General features: G+C 37.9%; 1 protein-coding gene across 1 annotated transcript in view; it reads right to left on the reverse strand.

Moving 5' to 3' along the window:
* Positions 1-214: 214 nt before the first annotated feature.
* The window catches only part of LOC127575166 (collagen alpha-1(XXI) chain-like), a 72465-nt gene continuing 60220 nt past the window's right edge, over positions 215-12459 (reverse strand). The window contains exons 4-7 of the mRNA XM_052024859.1: positions 11588-11753; positions 11252-11477; positions 691-864; positions 215-334 (exon numbers count right to left, since the gene is read on the reverse strand). Coding sequence (XP_051880819.1) covers positions 215-334; positions 691-864; positions 11252-11477; positions 11588-11753 — 686 coding nt within the window. The remainder of the gene's footprint in view (positions 335-690; positions 865-11251; positions 11478-11587; positions 11754-12459) is intronic.

The raw sequence follows: 12459 nt of genomic DNA on the forward strand, positions 1-12459 counted from the left end.
TTTATCACAATTTTGAAATACAATCAATATTTTGAAACTAAATTTAATTCATCATTATTTTAGCATTATATGCTTAATATCAGTTGTCGGATGGCATTGCTTCAGGTGAGTCAGAGGAGTGACATTTTAATGACGTATTTATAACATTTATTATGTTTTGATGTAATCAATAATGGGTGATAGCAGAAGTGTGATAGGTAAGGTTTATCATGAGTTATGTAATACCCATCAAGTTATCGTACAGAGATGTACTTACAACAACTGGAATTTCACAAGCAGTTTCTCGCTGATTCTGTTCTGGATCACAGTAAATCCTTAATTTTTGAACGTCAAACTGCGATTAATGGTATCATGTTAAACAAAAATAATCACTATGTTTTGCATAATAAAATAATTTAATATTTTATTCTGTATTCAGTAATGAATATTTTCCAATTTTTCAAATTTGATAGAATCAACATTTTGAACCAATTAATGAAATGTTTCATTTGATGGATACAGATATAATTATTTAACAAAACATTTTTATTTATCTTTATTTCACCATATTTGTATCGGAGAAGTTCCAAAGAAGAAATTTGAGATGGTGATACCTTCTCCTAGTCTGCAGGAGGGATTGAGAAAAATCTGGATTTTTGAAAATTCATTTTTACTTCATACTGCTGTTTATTGAGAAAAAGTTTAACTTACTGGTACAGTTGCTTCTTTCCCAAAGTATTTTCCAATTTGTGTTTTTCCACTAATGAAGATACCAAGAACAGGTTCTAGTTGTCTTGTCTCAATTGATTTATCATCCAAATATAAAGTAGCATCTCTTTCTGTTACTAGGACTCGCAGAAGGTGCCATTTTTCATCAAACAATGCCTGTAGCAAAATAAGTAATAGGATAAATGGTCAGCATTAATGTATTTTCACTTTGGGCCTTTTTATTCTCCTCATACCTTAACATCAGCATGCAGTCTACTTTGAGCATTAAATTTAATTAGCATGTAAATGATTAACTTATTCATATGTAATTCCAAAATTTATTCTTTCAAGAGATAAGTTAACCAGTTAAAAATCATTTATTAGATAATCAATTACCTTGCAATTAAGTGAAAAATAAAGGAATTCCCTGAATTGTGCATGACATGACAGTTCAAGTAATGCTAATAAATTCATTACATGGTGCAAAATTTGGAATAAGCTTTGTACATTTGACGATTTAGCAAAGTAAATCTAAGGCTGAATCTGTTGTTACGTCACTACTTTGGTGACGACTTACAAATCTTAGAAATTTTTAACACGCTGTTTTTTTAAAGACATTGGTGGTTCTAATCTTGTGCTTTGATATTCCAATGGCAACTTTACAGCCTATACAGCCTATTACAAAGATACATGGATATCAGATCTTCATTGCAGAAATATGTAGTGTAGGCAGCAATGACAATGCAACCGTGATTTGAGGCTGCCTGCCAAATTGGGAACTTCTTTGTACCCAATGCAGTTTTTGAGCAACCCACAGGAAACCAGTTCTGAACTGCAGGAAGAAAGCATCCATACTTGCATATTTAATTGATCTGTAACTAAAACTTTGCAGAAATTTGTGCTCCAGGATGAAAGCTTCTAATTTTTTTTGTGAATTATAGGTGCTTTAGTAGTAATCCTCCAGGCCTCCATTGCAACCAGGTTCAGGGGGGAAAGGGCCTAAAGGCAAGTCTCCCTTTCTAGTAGAGTCAGGAGGACTAGGGTGAGACAGCCTCTGCGTAGAGAGTCTATTTCACAAGCGATATCCAGGAATAATGCTCCTATTACCATATATCTGTACCTAGAGACAAAGATTTTCAAAATAATTGGTCACTGGTATCTTATACTTGCTGCAAAGCTCCAGCTGCAGAGCACCGCCTGAATAACTTTGGAGGTGAAGATCACATTAATTCTGTTTCTGGATCACTGCAAGAAGTGACCACTCATACGTGCAGTGTTTGCTGCCTTCTGGTAAATTTACAATATGATTGAGCCTCTCTATTCAAGGAAAAGAGAATTCATCTTCATCTTGACCAGCTGAAGAAAGCATCATGGCATAAGGATTTCCCCAGAAAGTGGGGTTCAAATGCTTATAGAGTCATAGAGCAATACAGCACAGATACAGGCCCTTCAACCCAACCAGTCCATGCTGACCATAGGGTGACAGAATGCAGAAGGCATTTTTTGCCCCAGATTTAAATATCAAACTGCTTTGAAACAAAAAAATATAGTATCTCCAAATGTGAAAATAGTGACTCGGTCAAAACTCCTGTCAAAATGATTTAATAGTCAAAGCTATGCATCCAAGAAACTTACATGAGTTTTTCCAATGTGAATTCTAGTGCCATAACATATTTTAGCCAATACATTGAATTGATAGAAGGCTTTTAGGAATTTGGAGTATCCCCTGAATCCTAGCGTTTCAATCCTGTGCAGGATCCTGCAAGTGCACAATTGAGACCTTAGCATAAATGGCCTAGCTTTGGAGTGCACTAATCTGCCAGTTGAACAGCCATGACAGCAGCAGTGAGTTTTCAAGGCAGCAGTTTGAGATTCCACTGCAACATTCATACTTCTGAAGGTTTCTGCCTATGCTGAAATGGGAGTTGAAATGTTATTTATCAGATTCTGCACCATCGAAAATCAAAAAAACTGTAGATGCTGGAAATCTGCAATGCAACAGAAAATACATGAAATACTAAGCTGAGCAGGCAGCATTGAGGAAAAGAGAAAGAGAGAATGTTTCACGTCAATGATGTTTTATCAGATCTGCATCGTGGCTGAGTCTGGAAGTGTTGACATGGAATTGGCAAATTCATAATGATTACGGAGAAATTAATGCTCATTATAATGCTGTTATTGCAAGATAGGACCACGAATTAAACAACCTTGCAATTTGAAAAAAAAGTCCTATGTGCAAGTGTTTTGGAGGGCATGGAGGAAGGGTCTTGAATATTAACAGTTAATTTTAAAGCTCATCTTGGTAACTGGATGCTGCATTTTGACTCTCATGTGGGAAACCATCAAACTGAGGTCAGTAATTTTTTAAATTAAGGCAGAAAATGCATGAAGAGAAAGAAATCATGATTCAGTCTCATGCATCAGGAGGCACATTTCAAAACAACAATGGCCATGTCCAAAATCATATGTTAGCCTCTACATATGGGATTCTGGTGTTCCTAAACACAGGCACAGAGTATAAAAGCTGGGGAATATAAAATATTGGTTAGATCATAACTGGAGTATTCTGCCTAATTCTGATGCATAGATTAAGGTAAAAATAAAGGGGTGGCAGTTTGTGGCAAGGTATTTTGAGTTATTTTCAGCTGAGAAATATAGGCAGTATGAAAAGTTTATTTTAACCTGCAAAAAAGCTCTCAATATTTTGTGGGCCTATCAGCATGTGAGAATAAACCAATAGAACGACCTAGGTAGAGCTGTACCATCACAGTAAAACTAAGTGATATAAATCTACTTTATTCTGATGCTGCTGCTTTCACAATCTGCACCCAAACAGCCACATTACATAATTAAAACCACTCAACAAACTGATTGAAATTCCAACTAAAATGTCTATTTTCTCTCCCTTATTTATCCTATCTCATTTCTGCCTATCTCTAAATGCTGTGTTCAAAATACATGCATTAATATAATGTCCTTTTCGCTGCAATGCAGAACTAAAAATAAGATTTTGTTGTAACTAGTAGATAGATAAATAATAAACAGATGTCTTCCCATTACAAATACTATTCATAAACTCTGGAATGGAAGTATTTTTTTCTTTGACCTTTCCCAAACCTCTGATTTAGTTTCCCACTATCTGTTCTCAATTGTTTTCTGTTCTTTATTTCATCCTCTTTTTTTATTGAGTATTGGATAGTTATGCACAGCTCCAGTTCATCTCTTTTCTATTTATAATTTATAAATTATCTCAATTCCATTTCATGAATAAATTCTAAAATTAAATTCACTTTTCTCCTGATCTATCTGTACCCTAATGAGCTCCTTGATGATTCCCCTACAATATTAGTATTGGTTTATAGCTGCTTCTTTTCCTATTTTCTGCAAACGTGCTGTATTCAATTCTTTTTTAATTTCACTACAGTATACCCCTCATCCTACTATTCCATTTTCTTCTGTTCTAACCAACTTTCTTTCTTCTCTTTCCATCAGCACAACTTTGGTTCCTGACAGCAGCTCCCCACTACATTTCTGCGGTTTGCTTTTCCTCATCTATTAACTGCTTCCAAATGTCCCTAACTCAATTTTCTACTAACCTTACTAAACTCTGATTCCTTATCCCAGTCAATTATAATATTTCTTGTCACTCATCTATTATTCCTTTCCCAACATGAACTATACCTGCCATCATTTTTTTGTATGTATGCACAAATCTAACTTATGTCCTTATACCTACAGTATTTTCTTGCCTTCATTCTTCCTCAAGCACATCTGTTTTATGTATACATGATACATCATAATAATCACAGCTTATTAAGAATGATTATAAAAGAAAATTTTTTGGAGGAAGGGTAATTTTAATGAGTTACAAAGAATGTGGTCCAAATGGACTGAAATCAAAAGCTAGATATATTCCCACAAAAGTAAAAGGAAGGGTATACAAAGTCAGAGTTCCCTGGATGACTAAATATAGATTATCAGAAAAAGGCCTATGTTAACTATATGATTCATGATTTAACAGAAAACCAAGTTAATTGCAGGAGGTATTTGGGAAGACTGAAGAAGTTATTAAGAAGAGCAGAGAGGTTAGAGCGTATTCTCTCAAAGGTGAATGGAAAGGCAGATATACTAGAATCTACAATGGTGAAATTATTTCATTATAACTTTGATATCTGCTATCAATTGCCTATGAGTCAGGTGTTTTTCACCCTATCCTGAAATTGAATGGAATTTACATTGGGGTTGTCTTCTAGCAGAATCTCAGCAAGAATGAACAATGTGGACAATAGGTATGCTGGTTGATAAGGAACAAGATCATGATCCAGGATATTCCATTGTAGGATAACTAGACTTGCAGAGAACTGCCAAAATGAAGCATCTTGAGGACAAGGATAAGAACCAAGCAAGTCATTACGACGCTCAAGAAAAATGTTTTAAACAAAAACAGGAAAAGCTGGAAACCCTCAGCAAGTCATGCAGCATCTGTGGAAGGAAAAACAATTATTGTTTTGGGTCTGGGACCCTTCATTAGAATAAAGATTGCTGGATATTGGATTTTTTGTGATTTGTTTGGGTGAATCTCACAGTTGCGTTGCAAGGGTAGTTTTATGGTTAAATGAATTGGCTACCAGTCCAGAGCTCAGAGTACAAATACCTCTAGTCAAGAAAAACAGAGCTAACGTTTCAAACAGAAACGCCTTCATCAAAATGCCACACATGTTTTAGGCAATAAGCATCTCCAACGAAAGAAAATCTAATCAGCTTTCAATACTTTTTACCTTACAATATCACCTATTTGACAAGAAGGCCAGATCCTATATCAACAAAAATAAGATTAGGAAGCAGATGGTATCCCCACAGAAATCCTAAAATTCAGCAGTGAAAAGCTTCAGACACAAATCCATGGCCTCATTGGCCACATCTGGAAGGAGGAGGAGATTCCGGGGTAGCTCAGAGATGCTATAATCATGACTATCTTCAAGAAAAGAGACTGGTCCAACCATGGTAACTGCAAAACGCCTCCTTGTTGTTCACCACATGAAACATCATTGCCAGTGTCCTCCACTACCATATCATTTGTTACGGACTCAGTGAAAGTCCCTTTAAGATAGAGAGTGTGTGTGTTTGTGTGTGTGGGGCATGCTTACGTCAATAGAAGATAAAGGACGTAATGATGTTGTTGAAGAAGTCAGAAGGAGAGAGAGAGAGAGAAGGGAGAGAGACACCAGCCTGCTTGTTTTCTCTATCGATGGATGAGAAACAATAACTGTGTTTGCCACTGAAATCCATGTATGGAAGTTGGAAGTAATCCGGTGGAGTTCACTTTGTTGCTGACCTGTAGAAGGAAACAGGTATTTGTGTGTGGACGACCACGGTTCGGATGCTTTTCGGGGTGAGGAAGTCACTACCGAGTAAACACTGAAGAGTCGCTTGGGTTCCATCATGGAACATTTGGATTTCGTATTTACTCTCTCTATGTTTCTCTACATCTACGTCTTATCTTCAGACAACGGTGGTTGTTGAAGAAGCCCTTGCTCATGTTTCACCTTATGACTTGCGGAACTGAACTTTAAGAACCATTCCGGAACTTGGAGTTTGGGACTTTGTCACACACACACACGACGAGTTTAGTTTTGGGGTTAACGTTCGAAGTTTAACATTTTTGAATTCTAACATACTAACATTTTTACTTTTATTTTACGTATTATCATAAGTAGTGATTAATAAAATAGTTTTTAACACTGAATCATGCTCAGTGTGTTTCTTTTGTTGCTGGTTCGTGACACATTCCAGTGGCCAAAAGAGCTGCTTCCAGAATTACAGTGTGGAGTTCAATGATCCAGAGGCACAGTGGCCACAATCTCCACTGTTCCAACAATTCCAAGAAAATTGCAGGGAGCAACATTGACCACAACACATGATCTTTTTAGACCTCACCAAAGCCTTTGACTCCATCATTTGGGAGGGACTGTGGAATATCTCTCAAATTGACTACCCACAGAAATCCATCACCATTTTACCCTTGCTCCACGAAGGCATGCAAGCTGTGATACTTACCAAAGGGACCACAGAACCATTCTCACTGAAGACACTCAAAACCTCAGACCTAAACTCATAATTTACTAGGCAGCAGTAATCACTGCCTTCCTTTGTATTTCTAAGCTGAAATACCTACAGCAGGTATCTCAAGGCACTGGAAAAATATCATCAATGCTGTCTCTGCAAAATCTTCCAAATTTGCTAGAAGGATAAGTGAACCAACATCAGCACCTTGTCTCAGGCCAACATTTCCAGTTCAGAGATCCAAGTTACTCTCAGTCACTGGGCAGGCCATGTCTTTTCCATACCTGACATCAGACTCAAAATAGACTTTCTATTCTCAGCTTTTTCATTGGAAAAGCTACTAGGTGAATAAAGACTAAGAATCAATGATGTGTTCAAAGCCTCCTTGAAGAAATGCAATATCCCCACTGACTTGAGGGGTCAGTGGTGGAAAGGGTGAGCAGCTTCAAGTTCCTGGGCATCAACATCTTGGAGGATCTATACTGTGCCCAACACATTGATTTAATCATGAAGAAGGCACACCAGCAACTTTGCTTTGTTACGAGTTTGAGGAGATTTGGTATGTCACTAATGTCTCTTGCAAATTTCTATAAACCTACAGCAGAGAGCATTCTGACTGGTTGCATCACAGCCTGGTATGGAGGCTCCAATGCACAGGATTGCAAGAAGCTGCAGAGTGTTGTGGACTCAGCCAGCTCCATCATGGGCACAACCCTCCCCACCATTGAGGACATCTTCAAGAGGCGGTATCTTAAGAAGGTGGCATCCATTACTAAGGACCCTCACTACCTGGCACATGCTCTCTTCTCGGTACTACCATCAGGGAGGAGGTACAGGAGCCTGAAAACCCACACTCAACGACTTAGGAACAGCTTCTTCCCCTCCGCCATCAGATTTCTGAATGGCTCAGGAACCCATGAACACTAATTCTTTATTTCATTTAGTTGCACTACTTATTTATTTTTGTAATTTATAGTAGTTTTATGTCTTAGCACTGCATTGCTGTCGCAAAACAACAAATTTCACAACATAGAAGTCAGTGATAATAAACCTGACTATGAATCTTCCGAGAATCTCTCACCCACAACTGCTCTAAGTCGAAAGAGGGCATTTGGGATGATATTGAGAATCTCAAGGCCAGGCATTGGGACCATCCAGAAGCTCTGTGTAAGCAGTGGAAGGAGTGTACTACTTCACGATCTATTCACCCTCTCACACCTTCAGCCACCATTTGACCCATCTGCGGAAGAATTGGCAGTTGCACGATGGCCTCATTAGCCATCTCAGAATTTACCGAAGTGGACTGTAGGTAAGTCATCCTTGATTCCAAAGGGCTGCCTAAGAAGAAGACCAGTGCATAAAGGCTGCTGAATAAGCAGAGAGGTGGTCGATGAAATTTAATACAAAGAAGTGTAAAGCAAAAGATTTTGGCAAGAAGAATAATATTAAATGGCACAGATCTAAAGGCTTGTGCAAGGACTGAGGGGCCCAAGTGTACATGTATATCGAACCTTAAAAGTGTCAGAGAGATTGGTTAGTAAAGCATATGGGATCCTGCAATTCATACATAGAAGCATTATGTAGAAGAATAGGGAGATAATATCAAACCTGCACAAAATATTGGTTAGCTGACAACTAAACTACTGTACACAGTTCTGATCACTGTTAGGAAGGAAGTGAAAGTCCCAGAAAGATTACTAGAATTGCTTCAGGGATGGGGGATATTAACTTTAAGGTTTAACTACAGAAGGATGTTCACCTTGGAGCAAAGAAGTTAAGGGGACATTTAATAAAGAAGTACTAGATTACGGCTGGTTTAGATATGGTGGATGGAACAATGGCCATTGATTCCAAATTCTGTAAAAATGATACAAGAGGTTGTGAGGAAAAACTTTTTTTTCAACTTGGAGAGTAGTTATGATCTGGAATTCACTGCAAGTAAGAGTGGCAGAAACAGAATCAATCAGTACCTTCTAAAGGCAATTGGATTGAGACGTGAGAGAGAATGATTTGCAGGGCTACAGGGAAAGAACAGAAGCATGGAACTGATAGGATGGTTTTACTTGGAGATGGCATTGACTCAATGGGATGAATGGCCTCTTTCTGTGGCGTAATAATCCGATGATGCTATGAAATAAAAACTAGATAAGACAAGATTTTTTTATTAGTCACATGTACATTGAAACACACAGTGAAATGCATCTTTGCATAGAGTGTTCTGGGGGCAGCCTGTAAGTGTCACCATGCTTCCGGCGCCAATGTAGCATGCCCACAATTTCTTAACCCATACACCTTTGGAATGTGAGAGGAAACCGGAGCACCTGGAGGAAACCCACGCAGTCATGGGGAGAACGTACAAACTCCTTACAGACAGTGGCCAGAATTGAACCCGGGTCACTGGTGCTGTAATAGTGTCACACTAACTGCTACGCTACCGTGCCTGCCCAACTGATGCCACAACAGCAGTTTGGGAATCATGTGATGATACCAAAGTCTTTCTGCTATCTACAGGCTCAAGACAGCAGTGTGATGGAATATTCTTCACCTCTTTGGATCATCACAACTCCAATAATATTCAAGAACCAAGACATCAACCAGAGAAAATCAACACAATTGATTTGTACATTATACTCCTCCATTAAAATTCACTCCCTCCACCACCTGCAATGTTTATCATTCACAAGAAACTGACTAAGGTTTGCAACAACACTCCTAAACCCAATGACTAGGTACATACAATGCCAACACCTGCAGATTTTCCTCCAAGTCACCTATGTTGGCCAGAAAGAATTAAAGTCTGCAAAACATCTAAGTGGAATGAGCCAAGGACAGTGGAAGCAGACAAAGGAATGTGGTCAAAGGAATGGAGGCTGCCATTTTGACTGTTCTTGGGGCCGCCATTTTGTGAACTGCTTTGTGAACTGGTTTTTTCTCAGGGATGGCTCGATCAGAGCAATTGAAAGTGGACACAGTGAGGTCCCTGCTGATGCTCTGCTAAACTTCAGATCATTTCCAAATAAGAAGCTGTTTATTTGGTTAGACAGAAATGGCAGGCTTGTGGAAAGAACAGCCTGTGACCTCAAGTAACCTGAGCCCAGTGTTTGGCTGACCTGGATAAAGTGGTTTGAACTGGTCTGTCTCAGAGAGAACAAAGAAAGTTACCTGAGGCACAAGTCTGGGGGAAGAGCAATAAAGTAAAACTGCTTGTAGTCTTGGACCAATGAGAAGCTGACACAGGCTGGCAAGATAAGCCTGAGCCCATGAAATTGAAACACAACAATTCAATCCGATAAGAGGATAAGAATGGAGGGTTTCCAGTGTTGAAGCAGCGAAAACTCTGGAGACCAACCATCGTGGAAGTGGAAGACCCCACATTGGAAGTGTGGAGATTACGTTGGGACAAAGAGGAATTCCTGGCCAGTGTAAACTCCTATTTGCAGGTATTACCTTTTCTATTCTTTGACTGTTCAGGGAGGGTCAGAGAAACCTAGTGGGTGTGCGCACAGATATTTAGTTTTGAAATGACTTGCATGTTTGTTGTTAATTGAACCAATAAAGGTATTTGTCAGCTAATACAGAGTCTCTCTGTGCCTAATCAATTATTGCTGTTGAGGGTGAATACCTGCAACACATACCATCCTTATTTGGAAATTTATCACAGGTCCTTTACAGTCATTGGTTCAAAATCCTTGAACTCATGTAAACGATTTTTGTTAAGGTTATTTTCATAAAATTATTTTGACTTTTTTTAGTTTATACACGGGATAGAGATATTATTGCCAATATTGGCATTTGTTGTCCATCCCTGATTGCCCCTGAAATGAAGAAGTAGTTAAGAGTCAACCACATTAGTCACATACAGATAGGTAATGATGGCTGATTTCCTTCCCTGAAGGATATTAGTGAACCAGACAGATTCCTATGATGTTGGGTACTTTTCCGGATTCAATTTCGGCCGCTGTCTGTCAAGAGTTTGTACGTTCTCCCCGTGTCTGCGTTGGTTTCCTTCGGGTGCTCTGGTTTCCTCCCACATTCCAAAGACATACAGGTTAGGAAGTTGTGGGCATGCTATGTTGGTTACGGAAGCATGGGGACACTTGCGGGCTGCCCCCAGAACACTCTACGCAGAAGATGCATTTCACTGTGTGTCTTGATGTATGTGACTAATAAAGATATCTTACAATAGTAACTATAATGGAGACTAGCTTTTATTTTAAATTCCAAACTTAATTATCTGAATATAAATTCTCGAGATGCAATAGTGAGGTTCACACTCATTTCAGTGTATTATCAGTTCAGAACTCTCGCTGCTTGTCAGTATATTAATCACTGAGCATTGTAACTAGTTTTTAATGGACATCCATATATCTGCATGCAAATGGTTTCTGTTTATTTTCTGGAACTGATAATCTACAATAACATTCTAAAAAATAGATCTGTAATAAAATAAATGATAATTCCATACATCTGTACAAATGGCCCACAATTAATCATTTTTTACCTTTATAAGTGCAGAAGTGAAGGTCACAGACTGCGTATCATTCACCACGTGTGTTGTATGAAAAATTACTGTGTTTTCTTCACCATTCAGTGTAACAGCTGTTTGAATTGTACCATCTAAAGCTAAGATTCTCCACAAATCCCACTTTTCTTTCGTTGTAGGCCTCTTGAATCGTAATGTGGACACAAAGACATAGGAAGGAGGAAGACCATCAGGAAAGATATCGCTGCAATCAAAATCATTGTTTTTACATTAGAAAATATTTAATAAAAATCTTAGGCAAAGTTCTTTGAAAAGGAAATTATTTCCTTATAAGTAGATTCTGAAAATGAATACCTTGTTCTTTCTGTTAAATCATTCTGTGCTGTAATTCTGTAAGCTTTTTTGCCATGATATGAGCCGTGAATTCCACTGGCCTTTTTTCTAATATCTAATCCAACAAGGATATCAAATCCTTTTTCATCCCGAGATGCCACAGGTATTCTTGTAGGGCAGACAGTTTCTGGAAAGAACAACAGAAATTTTACTCTTGAAGTTCACAAATACACCATAAACAGGCACGTGGGATAGTATCTAGAGTGTGTCAGGACAATTTTACATCAGAATATAGCTTTCCATAGTAAGTACTAGGTTAAAAACGTAAACAGAAGCTGTTTAATCTGACTTTTTTTTCCAATGAAAGCTAAGCAAAGTTTACTGCAAGACCTCAAGAGTTGTCAGTTTCAAAGATATGACCATTTAACCTTGGGTTTAGGTACCATTCCTACCACAATGCTGTACTCTAGTCATAACATGAGAATATAAGAAAATGTGGAACATAAAATATTTTATTATTAAACCTATTATTTCCTTACTAATTTTGCTCTGATGTTTATTCAATGGACTTCATTCAATGTGTTTAATCATTTATTGTTACAAGATAATACATAAGAAGACTATTTGCTTTTCAAATTGCTTGCTGGGTTTGCATATTAACTTTATGTGATTTGTGTATGAGGTTATCCACCGTGATAGATTTATCATACTAGAAACTATAACCTGCAGACATATGGACTAAGACAGAAGAAGTAGGATTAATTTAAAGTTTAGTTTGGGGATTATGTACACAATGGGCTGAATGGCCTCATTGTGCACCATAAATTTAAAGTTCCATTAATTTACACACATTACACCACTCATTTTGTACTCTTTGAACTGATTTGTCAGAA

This window comes from Pristis pectinata, chromosome 10 (genome assembly GCF_009764475.1).
Source record: "Pristis pectinata isolate sPriPec2 chromosome 10, sPriPec2.1.pri, whole genome shotgun sequence".
Classification (NCBI taxonomy): Eukaryota; Metazoa; Chordata; class Chondrichthyes; order Rhinopristiformes; family Pristidae; genus Pristis; species Pristis pectinata.